This window comes from Cibotium barometz, chromosome 1, assembly GCF_041138505.1.
Source record: "Cibotium barometz isolate CiBa-2024 chromosome 1, ASM4113850v1, whole genome shotgun sequence".
In the NCBI taxonomy this organism is placed as follows: domain Eukaryota; kingdom Viridiplantae; phylum Streptophyta; class Polypodiopsida; order Cyatheales; family Cibotiaceae; genus Cibotium; species Cibotium barometz.
Genome location: NC_141046.1, coordinates 57,184,794 through 57,206,302, shown reverse-complemented (window position 1 = coordinate 57,206,302; position 21,509 = coordinate 57,184,794). Strand labels below are relative to the sequence as shown.

The window sequence follows — 21,509 nt, the reverse complement described above, 5'->3', positions numbered from 1 at the left end:
CTAAAACCCCCTAAACCCCTAACTTATAAGCTTAAGCCCCACCCTTAACTTATAAGCTTATAAGCTTAAGCCCCACCCCCCTTACACTCACGTGGTACCATAAGATATGACTTGTGGATCCCCAGTGTAACTTTTGTGTGAGTATGTGTGGGTGAAAGAGAAGGGAGAGTGGAGTCTCACTTTTTATTTATTTTTTTGGGGGGATGTTCGAGAGTGTAAACGGTCTTTTATTAGAACGTTAGGGGGTCAGGGGACATTCATATGCCCTTAAGAAAAACAAAAGGAAAAGCACAGGCTTTTCATCAGCTTGAGACCGTTACGTGTGTGGGTGTGTGGGTGTGTGTGTTATTGCGTCGCCCGTCTCCACCACCTGCGCCAAAAACAAAGACAGACAGAAAGAAAGAAGGACAAAAACCACCACGAACTAAAAAGCTTCATGATTGCCCTTTGACCAGCCCTTCGAGACAATATAATTAATTGCTCATACTATGCTTATATGTAGCATAACCCTCCTTGGATTGCTAGTAATTGTAGCAAGCTTTACCCATGGCTTCTCCTCTGCAGGACCTTAGTGCAATTGCATCATTTTCTTCTCAAATTGGCCTCCAATTCATTGCCCTTTCCACAAAATGCTAGATATATTGATTTCAATGACACATTTTGCTGCTGCATTAGGCTATGGAGGCTCAGCTGCAATTGAAGCAAACGGTGCAAAAAGTAAGCTTATTTGTCTTCCACAAAACATATGATTTGCCCCTGTTTTCTTGTGTTAATGTGTGTGTGTGTGTGTGTGTGTGTATGTGCGTGTGTGTGTTTCACTTTCAGCTGGACCATGCGCTTGGAAGGCTTCAAGGGATCCAAGACACCCTCAGAGGCCATAGCTCATTGCATGGTACTGCAGTGCCCCACGTTAGTGCCAGCCAAAATCGGAAATCAGGGCCCAAATTGAGGAGGTAGGACTCTGAATGGTGCCAAACAATTGAGCAAAATTTGGAAATTTTGTAGCCCCAAACTGAATATTATAGCCTGAAGTTGGAGCTTTCCCTTCAAATTTCTGCAGATTTCATGACCTGGACGAGAAACCTGCGGACCAGTCAGGTAATTGCCCTGTTTTTTTTTTCCCCAGAATTGACAGTAATCCGCGAATTTATGGATTGACGATCGTTCCATTAATTTACTGAAATTTTCACCCCATTTTAATTCTTGTGAATCCTATTATGCATTCACAATCCGTGTTTACATTTTGTTTTTGCAATTATCTGGTTTTTCGTTGGAATATTGCATTTTGGGAATCTCTGCATTGATAGCAATTAGGTCGTGGGTTGAACACGTTCTTTTGGGTGGTAATCAATTATGGGTTACTAGACTTAATTTGTGAATTGATTAAACTTTGCTATTAATTAGCATAATTGTGTGGCATTTGATTATTTTGTTTTTTCTTTAATTAGCAGAGGACTGGAGGAGATGGTCCACTCCAGCACCTTTTATGCACAATGCAGTGTCAGAGGTGGTTGAGGCCAGCAAGTTTGCTAAGAAGACAGTTGATATGATGAAGGTTCAAAAAAAGCAAGCTATAAAAAGCACTAATCATCCACACTATCTGCAAGAGAAGCAAACCACCACCATCACTCTGCTGCATTCTTCCAACAGGGTAAACTTGCCACATCCTGTGATGGCGGCGGCAACCGACGAAACAGGTGGTAAACCAAAGACTGCAAATGCAATGGGCAACCCTGCACTTGTAAGCAAAGAAAATAGAAGGGCTAATCATCAGAAGAGCAGGCTTGATTTGAATGATGATACCAAATTACAAACAAAGAGGGGCTTAAGGAGCTCAACACATGTGAGCAAGCACAGGCTTGAGAAGGGCAGAGATGGAGCTTCATCATCTTCTCATAACAAGATTGCTACTGCAAAAGACGCAGCCTCCAAAATCATTCAACTGAGGACATTGTTTCATGCAGAAGAAGCCAGTGGTCACCACAGTCATGGCTATGACCATGACACCATTGAGCACCATAACCCTAGCCATGGTCATGAAGCCATAAATGACCGACAAACGCATGGCAATAAAGCTATTGATGAAGGCTTCGATCACCACGTCCATAGCCATGGCCATGAAGCCTTCGATCACCACGACAGCGGGCACCATAACCATAGCCATTGCCAGCCTCCCCCCCCTGCAGTGAAAAGAAGCTCCTTGTCAATGAAGGCATTGATGCAAGTAGAAGACAAAGCAAAAGCCTTTGATTGCCCTAGCCAGGCGCCTTGTGCAGAACCAACTGTTACAAAGGATGAAGGGGATGCTGATCTATTCAGCTCAGCTATGGTGCCTACAAGCTTCAGTGTGCAAGTGGAAGAGATCAAATCTTCTAGAAGGAAATCATGGAGCTTTTCTCAGGGCAAGGCATCGAATAAGGCGGTTGTCATGTTCCCGAATCCGACTTTTGATGAAACAAGCACAGCAGCAGATGTGAAGGGGACCACCAACACTATTATCACCATGAAACCTTCTCTTAATGATAAAGCTTCTGCTTTACATTCATCAGCATCAGTGGCTAACAAAGCCAGCTTTCAGAAGAGAGACAAGATGGTGAGGCTGTCCTCTTGCTCTACTAGCAGTAATGCACAGAAAGCCAGGCTCAAATTAGCCCCTACTAGAAGCAGTAGTAGCCAGAAGGCGCAAAAGTGGCTGTGTACTCTAACACACCCTCCTTCTCCCACACTCATAAGGAGGCTTCCAGAAGTTCATGAGATGAAGGGAGTGTCATCACAGGAGTGCACTTCTATAGTTGAGAATGAGGGAAGGCACCCCACCATTTCTAATGATGATGCTGCTGCTGCTGCTGCTAATGATCAAAAAGACCTCAGAAGGAGCTGGTCTTTTGGGCATCCTTCTGTCATTGCCAATGCTCCTGCTGCTTCCCTGGCAAGAAGGTCCTCTCTTGGTCCTTCAGGTAAACTTTCTCTCTCACACACACACAGAGAGAGAGAGAGAGAGAGAGATTGTTGCATTCATGTATTTTGGAGATCCAAATCATGCGTTGTGTGTCAGTGAGCACTCATCTTAATGAAATCTCTCTCTCTCTCTCTCTCTCTCTCTCTCTTTCTCACACACACACTCCATCTAAATGAAAATCTCTCTCTCTCTCTCTCTCTCTCTCTCTCTCACACACACACACACACACACACACACACACACACACACATCCTCCTTCAGCGCATTTGCTAGTGAATCCTCTCTCTCTCTCTCTCTCTCTCTCTCTCTCTCTCTCTCCACCGTTGTTTGCTCACGCTCATTTTGGTCTTGCTTGATCCCACAGGTCACTCTTTCTCCTTCTTGTCGAAGCATTTCCATGCATGGAAACTTGCGTCAAAACAAGATAAAGCTTGATCTAAGCTTCCAAGTTCAAAGACGTCAACAATCATTTGAAATTTGAATTATTTGTATAGTTAATTGAGATCAATAATAATATTGTCTACAATTTGCAATCAAATAATATATTGTTTACAATTTGCAAAATTAGGTGAAAGAGGGCAAGGCCACCCCCCCCACACACACACCCCACACACACACATCTATGTACGTACCATACACACACATCTCTGTACGTATGTAATCCCATACACACACACCCCCCCCACACCCACACACACATCTATGTACGCATGTAATCCCATACACACACACACATCTCTGTACGTATGTAATCCCATACACACACCCCCCCCACACCCACACACACATCTCTGTACGTATGTAATCCCATACACACACACACCCCCCCCCACACCCACACACACATCTATGTACGCATGTAATCCCATACACACACACCCCCCCACACCCACACACATCTATGTACGTATGTACCCCCCCCCCCACACACACATCTATGTACGTATGTAATCCCATACGCACACACACACATTTATGTACGAATCTAACCCCATACACACACATGTATGTATGTGTCAACTCATACATATGTTTCCATACACACACATGTATGTACGTATGTAACCCCCATATACACACAAATTATGTACGTATGTAACCCCCATAATACACACACAAATTATGTATGTGTCAACTCATACATATGTTTCCATACACACACATGTATGTATGCGTCAACTCATATGTTTGTAACCCCATACACACACATGTATGTATGTGTCAACTCATGCATTGTTTCCAAAAATCATTGTGAATGGTTTAACATTATTCTGTTGAAGACTTTATTTAGAATCGATATGGATTAAGTGGGGGGGGGGAGGATCTGAAGTGCATGTAGGCATCATCACATTGCCCAAAGCATCAAATGCGAGTGCCTGCATGCAAATCAACCCCCATACACACACATGTATGTATGTGTCAACTCATACATATGTTTCCATACACACACATGTATGTACGTATGTAACCCCCATATACACACAAATTATGTACGTATGTAACCCCCATAATACACACACAAATTATGTATGTGTCAACTCATACATATGTTTCCATACACACACATGTATGTATGCGTCAACTCATATGTTTGTAACCCCATACACACACATGTATGTATGTGTCAACTCATGCATTGTTTCCAAAAATCATTGTGAATGGTTTAACATTATTCTGTTGAAGACTTTATTTAGAATCGATATGGATTAAGTGGGGGGGGGGAGGATCTGAAGTGCATGTAGGCATCATCACATTGCCCAAAGCATCAAATGCGAGTGCCTGCATGCAAATCAACCCAATCGGCACAAAAGCCCTTTTGCGTCAACTCATACGTATGTAACCCCATACACACACATGTATGTATGTGTCAACTCATGCATTGTTTCCAAAAATCATTGAATGGTTTAACATTATTCTGTTGAAGACTTTATGTAGAATCGATATGGATCAAGTCGGGGGTGGGGGGGATCCAAAGTGCAAGTACGAACTCTATGATATAGAATAAATTACTCTCTCAGAAAAATAAAAGAGAAAGATTCAGAAAATTAAATTGGATACACACTCTCTCTCCCTCTCTCTCTCTCTCTCTCTCTCTCTCTCACACACACACACACACACACACCCCGAAAGCTTATTTGCTTTCACACGTTCAAAATATGACAAGCCATGTAGTAGTGGCAATTACAATATTAGTTACATATTTTATTTAGGTGTAGCTGTTTTAAGCGTATGGGGGAGTGAAGAATGTGAAAGGTTTGATTTCCTCAACCTTGACTAAGGCACCACTTGCTTGTTAGCAACATCAATTGAGATTCAACATTTAAAACGCGTTTCTAAATACTAAACATGCAACTCTTTAACTTAGTAGCTTTATACCAACTCTTGCCTTTGGAGGTTTCCTAGAGCAACGATCCTCTCCTTAACATAGAAGGGTTACACCTGTGCATGGATACTCCAACTTCAATATAACTGTTTTAGGCATGATTGAGTTACAAACATGTAACCCATCATCAGACCATATGAAGTTTTCACTAAATATCACCCTTTAATTAATGATATGATGCAGTCTTTGGACATAGGACTTTACAAGATTTGAGTGGTTTGAACCATAAATGAAATAATCAACAAGGTAACAAAGGAAGAAGAGGAAGTAATGGATCTTGAGAGATAATAGAGGGAGCAATGGATCTTGGCCAACATGTTACCTTTGAGGGGGGGGGTAATCCGAAGTGCAAGTACGAACACTTTGAGGGGGGGGGGGGGTAATCCGAAGTGCAAGTACGAACACTTTGATATAGAATAAATTACTCTCTCAAAAAAATAAAAGAGAAAGATTCAGAAAATTAAATTAGATACACACACACACTCTCTCTCTCTCTCTCTCTCTCTCTCTCTCTCACACACACACACACACACGCACACACACGTACACACACACACCGAAAGCTTATTTGCTTTCACACTTTCAAAATAGGACAAGCCATGTAGTAGTGGCAATTACAATATTAGTTACATATTTTATTTAGGTGTAGCTATTTTAAGCGAGGGATTTTGGTGATGAGGTAAGAGAGGGTAGAGGTAGTGATAGGCTCCATTAAAAATATGTTGTACTAGAGAAGGTTGAGCCAGAGGGCCTGGAAATTGAGCTCGAGGATGTTGGCGGGGTTTTGGCGTAGGTAGAGGGTGGAAGTTTGGTGGTAGCATCCATTAATGTGTTAACCTTTCATTCAGTTTTGATAGATGCTTGTCCCAAAGCTATTGGCTGCACGTTGTTGCTTATCTTTCCATGCCATCGCCTTTTTGGTGGCATGCAGGTAGGCTTCAAAAGAGGCGTGGAGGTTGTCTCGGCCGTCTTGAGCGATGCAATGCAGCTCTTGGGACTCCTGCCAAGCTAGGGAGCAGTCGGCGTGAGCGGACTTGGCTTCCTCCTAAGTTGTGCATAGTACATTAAAAGCTTTGTCGAGGCTATTTTCTCTGTCCATGAGCGAGGCCTGTAGTTGGGTGTTGGCGTGTAAAACGGCTTGGACGTCCTGCTGGCTTTGGATGAGATCGGCCTTGGCTAGGAGCATGGACGACTGTGAGGCCGTGACCTGCTTGTGTTAGCACTGCATATAATCTGTCATAGAGGTGAGGAGATCCCCAGCTAGATTGGAGAAGGCGACGGCAAAGTCTGGGAGTATGCCCTGGGAGGAACGGATGCCTCTAGAGAAAGCCAGTTGCGACAAAAACACCCAGCCTGCACCTAACAAAGTGTGTACATGGTATGTCGGTGGGATGTGGAAGGGGATACAAAGGGGCCTTCATCAAGGCAAGCTGGGCGAGGGCGAGGGGAGAGGTTGGCCACCAGGGGTGTTGGGTGAGGAATGTACTAGGGTTTCCTCTAGGAACTAGGAGGTCTTGCGAAGCTTCTCCTCTTTTGTAGCTTTTCATCTTTGGTCTTCTTCCTGGTTGTCGAGATGTTGGTGCTTGGAAGGGGTAGTGGTGGGGGAAGGTTGAGGCTCGGGGATGGGGTGAGGTATGGTGGTGTCTCCCTACTATAAGCGGATGGGTTTGGGCAAGTCTTCCTAGCCTTCTACATGATACAAGACTTTTGTAAGGAGGGATGATGTTGCCAGCTCGCGCCCTGTGGGTTAGTGTAGACTACATGTAGCTCCTTGAGCAGGTATTTCACCTAGTTGACTGGCACGCCTTAATGAAATCTGGCGAGGGTGGAGAGGTTGAAGTGGAAGCGATTTGCCCGGCCGTCGTGTGGTGAGGAGGAAGGAGAACTCCCGTGCTGGCGCATCACCAACTCATAGCAGATGATATTGTGCCATTCCATGCCATCCTTGGTCGTGGGGCCCTGGAAGGTGTCATGCGCACATGCCGCATGACATAGCATTGGCGGAAATAAGGTTGCTCCAGCCAGAGGAGTTGGAGGGCTTCTTTGACTACATCCAAGCTGAGGTGCATAGTGAGGGGAGCACCTTCAAAACTAGATATCTGCCCTATGGCGGCTTGGCTGGCATTGTAGGTTTCAATGAAATATAGGTGGTTGACGACATTGAGTTCCCAAGGCTCCATAGTGGGTAGCCTGCCGAGCTTGATTTTCTCCAAGCGCACGACTATTGTGGGCTCGATGATGGCTCGGTAGCACTGCTCAGTGTAGTAGAGCAGCTTGCGCTCCACCTTTTGTGTGTTCTTCATTAGGCTATGGATGGCATAGCCATCAACCCACTTCATGAGTGCTTTACCCAGATGAGAGAGCTGGGTCGGGTGTTTGCCATATTCTTCGAAGCGATGACCAACCTGTCGTCTTTTCTTCTGGAAGTGTGGGCGACAACCTCAAGAGAGGAGGTTGAGTGCTCTGCACTTACCATGGCAGTGAGTAGGAGGGGATGGGAGGGCAAGATTCTGCTAAGATTCGGGAGAAAAAAGGACAACAGTTTGGCTAAAGAGTAAGAAAAAAAGTGGGAAAATGGTGTGCCCTTATATAGATTTTCGGGGGAGGTATGCCTTTGGCTCTGCAAAGGAATGCCCATGGCTTTGAAGTGGTACGGCCATGGCTATGTAGAAGGGGGAGGAACACCCATGGCTACATAGAAGGAGGAGGTACGCCCTTGGCTTTGTAAAGGAACGCCCATGGCTTTGAAGTGGTATGGTCATGGGGGGCTATGTAGAAGGGGGAGGAACACCCATGGCTCTGCAAATGAACGATCGTGGATACAAGAGACTGAATGGCTGTGTCTAGAATAAGTGAACAGTCATGTCTAGAATGAGTCAATGGTCGTGGATAAGAGAGACTGAATGGCCATGTCTAGAATGAGTGAACGGCCATGTCTACAGTGAGTGAACGACGATGTCTAAATAGGACTTAAGCAATCCATACAAGTCCTCTTTAAGGTTGTCCCCTAATTTGGCACTTACTTGTACTTTCCCGATGGGGTCTTTTTGAAAATTGTTCAAGGAGGTACCGACTGGTAGTTAGTAGTGTAGCAGAGTTAGCGAGGTCATCAAGCAGCATTGGCAAGGCTTGGTGTGATGTGGAGTTTGCCGTTGCTTACTAGAAAGGGGTTCATGATAAAGTATCGGCCTCTTTTTTAGTGGTACAATCTTACCTTTTTCAATCATTGTGGGGGTTGGGATCGCTGAAGGGGATGATATGCCTTGTTGCGGTGGAATCTATAGCTCTGGCTCTTTGTTTGTCATGAGGATAGTAACTTGTCTTGAGGTGCAGTGTGGCCATCCTTGCATCCCAGTTAATGTGACAATTGGTGTGGTCCATCCATCCTCATTCAAGGAGGATTTCTTCTTGCAGCATCCCTACAGGCATGACATAAGAACTTGCCTTCCAGGGGGTTATTCCCTATGTGAAATAGAACTGTAATGACACCTGGGCATTTAAGACAATTTGAAGCAACGGTAGTTATTGTGGTCGGGGTGTGGAGTAAAGTTGGTTGACCTAGAGAGTCCCACACGTGTCGTAGGGCATTAAGTTATGATTAGCACACCAGTGTGTCTACTGCTGCTAACTTTTGGGTAAAGCATATTGATGTGGTCATTCCTAACCACAAACGAGCATTGTTACTTGCCTCTCCTTGGCTTCCTTTTGTGCTGCCTTTCTCACCTCATTTTGTTTTTGTATTTTCACCTTTTTGAGGTGGATTGCTTCTTGCAAGGCATTCTGTGTGAGAAGTCTGTATTAGCATTGCAATTTACTACCATTTAAATAACCTGCCATTTTGATGTCATCAAGTGTTTTGATGCGTACAATGCACTGTGGGGTTATTTCACAAGGAAGGGTCCTAGTCCTGTGTATTTAAGCTTGTGTATTTAAGCTTTATTTTGTTGTTTTTTGTGCTATAAAGAAGGACCATATCCCCCTTATTCATCTCTTTGCCTTTGAGCCATTGCTTACCCCTTAGTTTTTCTACAATCGTGCCATAGCTCTTAGAGACGCATTTCGTCGAGTTTCTCAACCTCAAAGAGTCGAGATCTCTCAAAGCATTCCTAGTGAGCCTTTCCTTTATTGCAACCTTTAAGCTTGGTAGCACCAAGAATTCAGTTCCATATGTTAAGCTGAAGGGTGTTGTGTTAATGGCCACTTTGTATGCCATCCGATAAGCCCAAAGTGCAGCCAACAACTTATATTCCCATTCGTTAATGACTTGCCTCTGTAGTCTTGCTTAAGATGGCACATAGAGTTTTGTTAGTACTTTTTGCTTGGGCCTTAGCTTGGGGGTAATAGAGTGAAGATTTACAATGTGTGACCAAGAATTCTTGTAGCAAGAATCGTATTACCTCGTTTATGAAATTGGTGCCATTGTCACTAACAAGCTCAAGAGGAAACCCGAATCGAGTTATTACACACTCGTAAAGGAATTAGGTTGTGGACATCGTGTCGGCCTTTCTTGTGGCTCGGGCTTCAACAACCCATTTTATGTAGTAGTTCGTTGCCACTATGATCTATCGTGCTTGGGTGTTTCAAGAGTCAAGCTAATGGGACCGATGAAATCAATACCCCATTTCTTGAATGGTTGGAAGGACATTACGGGATAGAGGGGCATCATGTCTCTAATATGAAAAATTGTGGTCTATTGGCATTTATCACATCGTTTGACATATTTGGCCGCGTCTCCAAACAGGTTGGCCACCATAAGCTTGTCATGAGGATCTTTCGAGCAGTGGTATCTATTGTACGAAGTGTTTACCTACAACCCCAGAGTGGGCCTATTGTAAAATAGAGACATATTCATCCATCATTATTCCGTCTTTCGCTTGTTTGTACAATTGTCCCACGATCAATTAATAGGGGGATGCCTTCTTAATAAGGCATCTTACTTGATACTTGTTGATCTACATTTTGGTGGGTAAGCCGTTAGCTAGGAAATGTGAAACTTCCTCTCCCTATTCCTTCAGGAATAAAGCATAGTTGGAACAAGGGAGCATCTAGCATTGACTCCCATCAGCAATTCTCCATTAGGAATGCACAACATGTGGTTGGCTAGCACATGTTGGGAACCTTTGCGTACCATGGTAGTGAAATCAAACTCTAACAAAATTAGAAGCCACCTTGTGATTCTTCCCGTGGTGTAAGGCTTATTCACCAAGTAAATAAGAGCTTGATGGTCTATAAAGAAAACAAATTTAGTCACCAAATCATAATAAGGAAACTTTTTGACTGTATAGACCATGGTTAACCCTTCTCTTTCTATTGTGGTGTAATTTCATTCTGCTTTGTTTAATTGGTATAAGGACTTCCAAGAATTTTTGTAAATACTCCTTTGTAGGCTGTGCACATCACGTGTTGGAAGGTCCCTGGGGCATTGATCAAATCAAATGGCATGACACGGTATTCATATGTACCCCATTCAGTGTGGCAAAAGCCGTTTTGTGTTGATGCTTTGGGTCTATCAGTACCTAGTTATTATAGAGCTGAAAAACCTGTCAAAAGGAAGCTGTAGGCCTCCTTTCCTGTGAAACGCTCTAACACATGCTATGTGAAGGATAAATAGATAGTGATCTCATATCGTGGCTACATTGATGTTTTTGAGGTCCACACACACTCTCACTTTTTCAAATTTTTTGGATCCTATCATGATGAGAGAACTATTCGATGTGCTCTATTTTATAGATGAATTCGGCATCTATGAGTCAAGGATGAACACACTCCAAGAGATCGAAACTGAGCAAGAAACATCTTCGAGCGAGTGCAAAAAATCCAGTAATCAAATTTTGTAATGATAATATCAAAACATACATTTTCCATGTTAAAATCAAGAAACCAGTGGAACACAAATTTCTCATCAAGCTAGCATTGAAAAATATCATCTTTCTAGCTTCATTGTCACCCTTAAACTATGCAAGCTACAAATATATCTTAGGCATAAGACAAACATCATCGGACAAAAAGCTCGAACCCATTTAAAGAACCTAAACCTAGTCACGATGCCTAGCGGAAATAATTTGTACGAGGATGAATCATCAACATCAAGTGTGTCAAGAAGCACTGAATATAATGGTGATGGGTCATCAACATCAATTGAATTAAGTAGTAAAGGTGTTGAAGACAACCACCCTTAGAGGACAATTGTAGGGAGGAAGTCGTCGTTCATTAGGTTTCTATGCAATTTTTTTAAACATAATAGGAACTGATAATGAGTCAAAATAGTTAATTTTTTTAAACATAATAGGAACTGATAACGAGTGAAAATAGTTATTTTTTTTAATGGACAAGTGGGCATGTGTATTTGCAAGCTAGAGGCATAATTAGCCAATCGTATAGCGGCAAAAATAGCGCATGGATAGGGTCATGAAGACTGTCACTAAAGCTTCCAGGATTTTCATTTTAGAGTGGCCTAGCACCCTATCTAGCATGCTGCCTTGCTTTACAAAGAGAGAGTGTGTGTCTGTGCTGTGGTTATGGAAAATGGTATTAGAGAGAGCCATATAGGTATTGTCCTCACTATCAACTTCACCTCCTCCACCTCCATCACTCTACACAGCCTCCACCTGCTTGTACCACTAACCATAGGATTATAATTATCAGTGCCATCAATATTGGCTTGTTTACCTGCAACCATAGCAACTTTGTCCAAAAAACTGTACCACATTATTGAATCATCTCATTAGGGAAATACATATACGTATAATTCACATTACAAGATCAATAATCTCTAATGCATGATTTACCATTTTTTTTCTAATTCTCATATCATCTTCTATATTGTTTCATGGTACTCCTCTAATGAAAGGTATTGTATTTGGTGGGTAGGTTTGTGGGGGGGATGAGAGAGAAATTAAGGTTTAGAATTACACAAGGAGGGGTGGTGGACTTGTCTCATGAGGAGGGAAATGCACCCATGTGACCAAGTTGTTCACAATGATAACAATGTTCTCAAGAGGTGGCATGAGCAACATATCTACAAGATGCTCGAGCCTAAGCACTATATGGTTTTTGCAGTTGCTCGAGTTTGAATCTTGCTTGGTTATGTTTGCTCGATGTCTTGTAACATTCTATGAGTCAATTGATCTCTTCACAAAGCATCTTGGAGTACTTAGGATTCATAGGATATGCTCTTTGCTTTACTAGCCTTACTTCTCTTGCAAATTTTATCACAAGACCATTCTCTGAACCAACCATGACACTACAGCTATCTGTGGAAAATCCAATCAACTTAGGTTTTGGCAAGTAAATCTCCAAAAGGTAAGCACAAAGGCTTGCATATAATGTATCAGCTGAAACCCCTTCCAACATGGGGATGCTGTGTTTGACCACCTCAGGAGGTACACCTTTCATATCAGTGTATTTCCAAGCAAAGTAGTCTTGGAATTTAGTGAGTAGGTTAGTAAGTCTCTCTCTTCTTCTATGGTGGAGAGGTCTTTCCCAATATAGATAGGTTTTGGACATTTACTTGGACCTGCCAAGTTGATCTCCTTAACCTCATCTGGATCATCATAAGACATCCAAGGCTTTTTGTCATGGATCTTTAAGCCTTTTCATATCGTACAAAGCGGTCATCCACCTTGTAGGCTTTGAACTGTTTGGGAACCTGTTTGGTATCCTCCACTCTATCACTTTCCTCATCCCCTCCTCTGCTCTAGCACTTTCCTCGTCCATTCTTTTTTTGGCCTCTTGCTCAGCTTGTGCCCACCTTTTGTTTCATGGTCTATGAGCAGAGCGATAGAGCTTTCAAGGTTCTGATTTATGAGTCAAGTGACTCCTCCCCTTTAATGGTTACCTTGTTAACCGAGATGGGAAACTCATTAAGCTCCTTTTACTAGAACTTGTAGAAGTTGGAATGTACATCAACGGCCCTCTACATACCTCATCCAGTGTTCTTTGAATTCTATTGGGAAAACATAGGCTTCCTTTCCCTTGAAACTGCTTGTTCTAAGGGTGTTACGGGTAGATCTCCCTCTTCAATGCTCACGAGTTCATGGTCCATAGTGTCAAGAATGTATGCGGCACTCAACATGTAGAAAGATGGGATTTCTTGTTCGTCTACTATGGAAAATCTTATGCCCCTTCATTTTTGAAGTATATCTATGGTGGTGGAAAGAATGTGCATCCAGTTCTTAAAGTCTTTCGGCTCTGGGAGAGGTGTAAATTCCATACTATCCCTTTCATCTTTCAACTTTTTGTTACATGTTTGGCTCAAGTGTATTGTTGTAGACCTAATAGGCACTGAATCTTTTGCCAAGGGCTCCCCACTCATTGGATGGATCTTCCAAGTGCGTAGGTTCACCTTTAGCATTCGGTCTTTTTTTCAAATATAGATGTGATCCGTGTCGCACAATCAGGATCATCTTGGTTTCTATCATGAAGGGCCATCCTAGCATGCAATCATAGGAAACTGGTTGTTGTCCAAAGTTCATCACCACAAAGGTGTGTCAAAAACTTGTTCTGAGAATCTTAATCTTCAAATCCTACTGAAGACCTATGGGTGTCACAGTGGCTCCATCAGCTGGTTTCACAATTAATGCAGTGTCATCCATAGGAGGTTTTCCCCAACATTGCTTGGTAACAATGCTCACTCCCGCACCACCATCCACATCCAGGATGGCAGTGACTCAAAGCTCATCAAAAGCTAGGGGTAGTGCTGCATTAAGTTTATCTCCTTCAAAATACTGCCCTGACTTATTCACCCGTATCGTAGGTATGTCTATAATTATGTCTAGTTCTATGGATCCTTTGTCATTTGACTCATCAAAACTCCCTGGTTCCACTCGCTCCTCCATTCTAGATCCAATCTTTCCTTCCATCTAATCCTTCCATAGATTAGGCTACCTTGAAGTAAGGTGTCGATGGAAATCTAGACTTTTGAAGACATAAAGGAAGAAAGACTAGTAATGGCTCTTGAAATGGGGGTGGGCTCATGAATCCAATGATCCCTATCCATACTTGGGATTCTCAAAGTGTATGGTATAGGGATGTGAACATCAGTGTGCCTGATTTTCCTAGGCAGTCATCCCTTAGATCCTTAAGATAAGGCAACAAGGGCTACCTGATTTTGGTTCAACCTTTCAAGAGAGATCTTTGAAGAGTACTTGGTGGTTAAGTCCTTTATTTAGCTCATGGGTTTCATCAATTGGTTCTATATTAGGCATCAAGGAACTTCCTGCCTACTACAGCTTGAACTGCCTGAGGTCCCTCCTCTAATTGAGCTTGACATTCCTTGACTAGCTCTTGAGTCGTAGACCTTGAAGAGGAAGATTGGGAGGTGAAGCCTGCTTGGTTATGGTTAGGAATGACCCACCCCAACAAGCTTTACCCAAAAATTGACTCTTGTCAATGTACAAGGGCTAATTATACAACTTAATGTCTTATGACACATGGCTTTCTCTCGGGAGGCCCCCATTAAAAAACACCCTTGCCACAGTCACAACAGTGGCCTCTCAAGCATTTCAATGTTTAGGCACAATCACAACCTTATTCCACATTGGAAATAATCCCTTGGAAGGGATGTTTTATGTGATGCTTGCTGCAGGAACTATGCATGAGGAAACTCTTCTTGGACAAGGTTGGATGGGACACACCACTGCAACATCGACTCGGATGCAAGGATTGCCACCCTACAACTAGCCTCTGGCCAAGTTACAATCCTAATGATGGACGAAGAACCCATGCCCTCCGATCACTCATGCCTAAATGATAACCCCCCTCCTCCCCTCACCACTATTCTTCCGCCCCCCCTATGATCAATACCGATCTATACCGCTCAAAAAAGGCAGCTCCCCACTCTGGACACCCCATTGCCTTGCATATCCTCACCACTACCCAACTCTGTAGTAGCCCAATCCGACCTCCCCAATCCCACCACCGCTACTACTACCGCCCCTGGCAGCAAAACTAACCTCACTAACAACAATAACCCTACTAACAACTCTAACCGACACACACAGGGCAAGCACTCTCGCTAGTGGATACATAAGAAGCTTCTCACAACCCAAGGTACCACTACTCTGTGGTTCCCCCACCGATCCACTCCCCATACTCATATACTGAGCTCTTCATCCCCCCTCAAAGGCAACCCATTTGGCAACCTCAAGCCCACAAGGTACAGGACAATCGCCAACCAAAACACTCCCCAAGGCCAAACCATGCTCGCACACACCCTAAGCCTTGCCCAAAAACAAATTACTAGTGGATCCCCAAACCACCTCTGCTTTAAGCTCAAAACTGCTATCAAGGAAATTGCCAAATTTGGGTCCCCAAATCACCAAGGTACCAACTTCCTACTCTTTTCCTTTCACAATTACCAACTTTCCAATGAAAGCCCAAAGTGGCCTCCACCATTACTACTGCACAGGAAAAAGGAAACAAAAACTTCACGATGCACCCTTGCCCCATAGTCCCTAACTATGTTATACCCTCGACTTCGGCTACTCCCCCACCCTCATTATCTGGCTACCTCGAAGTAGTCCAACTCAACCCTTAGCCTCTCCATCCTCAAATGCTCCCTCCTTGAAATCCTTTGAACTCCCAAGGGATATACCAACCTCACCACCATCACCCAATTGGAACCATCTTCTCACTTTGGCAAACTCGGCAAACGGAGTCAATACAAAACCCGCAATGGGGAGCTGGCTACATAGCTCGGGGGTACAAAACCTGTTTGCATGGTGCCTTTAAAAAAAAGCTGCCACAAATCATGCCAACCAAAAGCCACGGCCGTACCATTTTCAGTATTGAAAGTGTACGCCCATTCCATTCATTGTGCCATGGTCATAGCAATTTAGAAGCCACGCCTGTACCAACCAAAAGCCATGACCGTACCATTCTCAACATTGAAAGCGTATGCCCGTTGCATTCAATGTACCAAGGCCATACCATTCTTAGCATCGAAAGCGTATGCCCGTTCCATTCACTCTGCCACAGTCATACCAATTAAGAAGCCACATCATACCAACTAAAAGCTACGATCATACCGATCATACCAACTAAAAGCTACGGTCGTACTAATCTGATGCCGTGCCTGTATCATTTAAAGTATACGCCCATACCATGGAGATGCCACACCCATACCAAACTCTGCCACGATCATGTCCTTCTTGCAAACCTATAAATAGGGGCCCACCACTTTATTTTCCTCACTCTTTTCTCTCTCCCTAGCCAAACTCTTGCACATGTTTTTCTTGAGCTTGCACCTTCCTGCCTCTTATCCTCGACCCAATGGCTGAACACTCTCACTCCTCCCTCGAGGTCCTCACCCACACTCCCCATAGGAAGAAGCGCCCAGCTGGGGGATGCTTTGAGGAGTGTGGCTGGCACCCCCCAACACAACTGTCCCACCTTGGGGAGAACTTGATGAAGCAAGTTAGTACACACTATCCACAGCCTTATAAAAAACAATCATAAGGTGGAGCACAAGCTCCTTTATTACATAGGGCCTTGCTACAGGGATGTAGGCAAATCCAACTATAATCGCCCGCTTAGAGCAAATTGGGCTTTGCTGGCTGCCCACCTTGGAACCCTGGGGCCCGAATCTCTTCAATTGCCTCTATTTCACAGTAGAGACCTATGATGCAAATGCCACCACTGCTAGATGCCACTGGACAGGTGCTAGATGCCACTGGACAGGTGCTAGATGCCACTGGCCAGACCCAGACTATCCACCTAAGTGTTGATGTGGTTCGTGAAGCACTGCACCTCCCAAGGATGGACTAGCCATATGTGCGCCTCACCAATGCCACACATCTGACTCGCGGCACCTACCAAGGCACCACCACCAAGGACGGGATGGAGTGGGTAAACATTACATAAGAGGAGCTTGTTATTCTGGCTAGGGCCCTATCTTTTTTGCTCACCACCAAATGGATGGATAGATTTAGCCGATGCAGCCTCTCCACACTAGCCAGGGTCCACAAAGGCACACTAGTCAACTGGGCAGAATACCTACATAAAGATCTGCATTACATATGTTCCAACCCATAGGGAAAGCTCGTGGCCACGTCCCTTCTCACCAAAGTACTTTACCACGCTGCCATATGGGATCACGAACTCCCTAGAGCCATTTAGCTGACAGGGCCAGATGCAGTGCCCATCTCTCTCCATCCCCCTCAATCCTCTCCCACCTCTCCACCCCCAAAGCACCATCACCTAGACCCAAAGTTGAAGGAGCAGGTTCCACCCCAATCCGCTGGCTTGGGCCCAAACTCCCCATCATCGGGGTCCTGCAGCTCCTTCCCACTGGTGCTCCAGCAGTTTTTCAAACCCACACTTGCCCACTCCTGATGCTCTTTCTTCCTCATATCGGGGATGATCATGGGCATGCAGAGGGTTTTCTCAGGCCTTTTGTCTGGCCTCTTGGACTTGTTGATCTTTGGCATGGTGATGTTTTGTGAGAAAGTGTTGCAGACAGGTGCGAGAGTTGTGAGCATGAGGGCATATTGTGAATGTGCATTTTTAGACTCCTTGTGTTCTTTGTTGCGATGTTTTCTCCTTTTTCTTCCTTTTTTGGGGCATTGTCATTTTTAGCTTCCCGCTTTTTGATGTGATGTGACCCTTGATTTATATTATGGGGGCAACCGTCTTGGCTTAATGGTTTTAAAGCATTCTTACTGTCTTCCTGTCTTACCATTGCTAGTGGGGTTTTAATGGTGTTGTGACGCTTGTCCTCCATGCAGTTACTTATGTCGTCATCGTGGACTTTTGAGTTGTTAACGTGGATCGGGCTGGCACACACTTGGTCACTTGCTTTTTTATTATCTTGGCTTTGATTGGTTTTGCAAAGATCTAAGGTTTTGCATTCTGGACACCCTTGCAAATTGGCCATCCTTCCGCAGCTTTGTGGTCTTTTGAATTTTCCACATCCACCTCCACTAGTGAGATCATGCCACAGTATATGCTCCAGACCAGCGGCGGCTCCTGGTCTTCCGTTTTTGCTTCTTTCGGTGTAATCATCACCGGGGGGACCTTTGTATTTTCTCATCATGAAACCATTTACTAGCTTTGGAAAAGGTGTTCCATCCAAGTTTTCTAAGGTAAAGGCATTCTGGCTAATCGGGTCTTTCACCGATCCACTGGATTTTGAGTTTTCTCGAGTGAGGTCCTAGCTTGGAATTGTAGACCAATACAAGATCTCCTTTCACAAAAATCTTGTACTTGAGATGCCTATCAATCCAAGCCTTTCTTCTTTGCTACACTATCTCCGCCTTTAGAGAGCTGATTTGCCTTTCTTCCTCTAAGGCAAAGAGTTCCTGTATTCTGATCTCCCGAGATTCCTCCATTGGCAGCTTCTCTTGAATGGCCACTCTCAGATTGGGTACCATGAATTCCATGGGCATAACTACTTCCAATGCATCAACCAGCTTGAATGGTGTTTGCCCATTTGAGACTTTGTAGGATGTGCAGAATGCCCATTGGGCCACATCGAGCTTTTGGTCCCAATCATTTTTGTTAGCATTTATAATTTTCTTTAGAATCTTGGTCAAAACCTTGTTGGTTGATTTTGCCTGGCTGTTGCAGTGTGGGTAGTAGGGTGAGGACTTCTTGTGGTTGATCAGGTATCTCTCCATCAACACTTTCATTGCTTTGTTCATGAAATGCGTGCCCTAGTCACTAACTATTTCCACCAATAGTCCATGCCTAGCAATGATGTCCTTGAAGAGGAATTTCACCACCTCTTCTGTGGAGTTACTATGTACAACTCTAGCTTCTGGAAACTCGGTAAAATAGTCAATAGTCACAATTATGTACTCACATCTGTTGCTTTTTGTGGGTGGCTTAATTTTTCCAACCAAATCCAATCCCCACTTCATGCATAGAGATAGCGGTAGTATAGGTGAGATGGGCAATCTATCGAAATCTTTGGGTGGACCCATTTGCTGACAGACATCACAGTTATTTTCTTCACTGTTGGCATCCCTTGTGACAGTTGGCCACCACAGGCCTGCTTGTAAAATTTTCCAAGCTGTTATTTCTCCACCCATGGTCCTCTGTGGTGATCCCACAATGTGCTTCTCTTAACATAGTTTGCTGCTCATGATCCGGGACACATCTGTGTAAGATCTGGTCTATGCCTCTTTTGTAAAGCTGCCCAGTAATCATGGTGGGAAAATTTATGCTTCTTAAGGCAATTCTCTTTTTCTTGTCAGCAAAGCCTCTTTAATGGCCTTATCCATCTTGTTATAAATACCAAGTACACATGGATTTGTTAAAAATGGTCTTGGACACCCACATTAGCATGCTTTCTACTAATCCTAGGGTGCCCCTTGCCTAATCAGATTAGGTTAAAATATAAAACATCTGCCTGATAGAACTATGTAAACTTGCAAATGTGATACATCCTAGAATCCCCATACCACTAGAATACACCCCATATATGTGTTACAAATCCATCACTCCTCATTCTTTGGATCTCCTTATGGAGGACATTCTGGGTGAAGTCCATTATTGATTATGCAATATGTAAAGAAAGAAGCACAGATGTTTTTCTAATTTTTGGTCCCACATTAAGAGAAGACATTGTACGACCTTCCAAGACTAGATTTCTTATGTGTATCTAGTCTTGGAGTGTACGAGATCTTATTTGGCAATTAGTTGTTGATATACGAGGCTTATGCATAATGCCAACCAGAAAGTGACAAGGTACACTCAAAGAAAGGTATTGGATAAGGAGTTCAGGCTTGAAACCCCTTTTGATCTTGTTGCATATCACTCACATAGAGGGATCCAACATGGAGTCACTTTATCATTCATTTTGGAAGATGAAGATTGAGATTGTTGAAGCCCTGCCATTTTAAGAGCAAGGTGAATTTATAATTGTGCGTAGAACGTTCTTTTATCTTGATTCTCCTTGACTTGATTTCATCATCCTTATCTTGATTCTCCTTGACTTGATTTCATCATCCTTATCTATAAGCTTAGATGATCATGAGTGAGACTCATCACGTAGTAGATTAGTCATTACTTTAGTATTTATATTTTAGCTTGTTCATGATTCTTCACTCTTGAATTATTGACATTGATGATTTATCATCAAATCTTATAATGTGCCTGATGTATGGCATTTGTATCAGGATTCACATTTTATTCTAATTGTGAGAGCGTAGTTGATTAATATTTTGTTGCTTATAGTTTCATGGTATTTGGGAATCGTTGATGATAAATTATTCATTTTTTTACATTTATGTATTCAAAAAGAAAAAATGTGAAAATACTTAAAGTACTTATTATGATGCGTACTTGTTTGGGACATGTAGTGAACACACCGTACCATACACGACCACCTTGCTCCTGGTGGTGAGGGTTATTATTTTAGGAACTTCTTCTGATACAATGCTTTGCAAAATTCTATAGCAAGACCTCTTCCCAAAGTTAGAGACTCCTTGCAATAATTTCTTTCTTGTTGTTGCTATAATCCATGTATGAGCTTGTCTTGTATTTTCTGGGATGGATGCATAACTAGGATTCTAGAGGGCTAGGTAAGTGCTTGAATTGGCCAACGGGGGCACCAAAAACATTAATTTATGAAAAGGGGGTTCTAGCCATAGCAAGGACTTGGGGAGTTGGCAAGAGTGGGGTAGTGGGGATTGAGTCAAGCACGTGCATAAAAGCCCGATCGGTGAGGTAAAGGGACACTGAGGAAAGATATAGTTAGGCGTGGAGGATTTAAGGTTGAAAGGTGAATGGAGGAGAAAGGTGCATGTTTACTGACTTTACTCTCTATAAAGTGTGTTTATTCTATAGAAGCCACAAAGCTATGTTGCTTACCAAAAGAAAAAGGCTGAGATATTGTGGGAGTGTATCATTGGTGATGTAGCCCTCTATTAATAAGACATGAACTTTTACAGTGCAGCTCCCCTATTTCATCTCTTTGTTTTGCTGCTCATGGGACACGATCACTACTGCATGATGCTGCCCATGATAGCTAGTTAGGAAGTTGAAAGTCCAAGAAGACCTTTTTATAGGTTAAAAGTAAGAAAACGGATAAAATCGATTGCAAATAAGTTTGTCCTCTAAAAGTATTCAGTACCTATGAATAGCCCACTTCTTCCCTACTGCCTCATACTTGCAATAGTAGCTTTCCTTCACCTAAACCAACCTTCTCCCCTACCCGTAGTAGAA

General features: G+C 43.3%; 1 protein-coding gene across 1 annotated transcript; it reads left to right on the top strand.

Annotated features, from left to right (window-relative positions):
* Positions 1 to 454: 454 nt before the first annotated feature.
* LOC147642221 (uncharacterized) lies at positions 455 to 3,492 on the top strand. The gene is made up of 5 exons (XM_086804018.1): positions 455 to 717; positions 826 to 953; positions 1,061 to 1,098; positions 1,452 to 2,957; positions 3,324 to 3,492. The coding sequence occupies exons 1-5, from the start codon at positions 679 to 681 to the stop codon at positions 3,392 to 3,394; spliced, it is 1,782 nt and encodes a 593-aa protein (XP_086660144.1). The 5' UTR covers positions 455 to 678; the 3' UTR covers positions 3,395 to 3,492.
* The last annotated feature ends 18,017 nt before the right edge of the window (positions 3,493 to 21,509 follow it).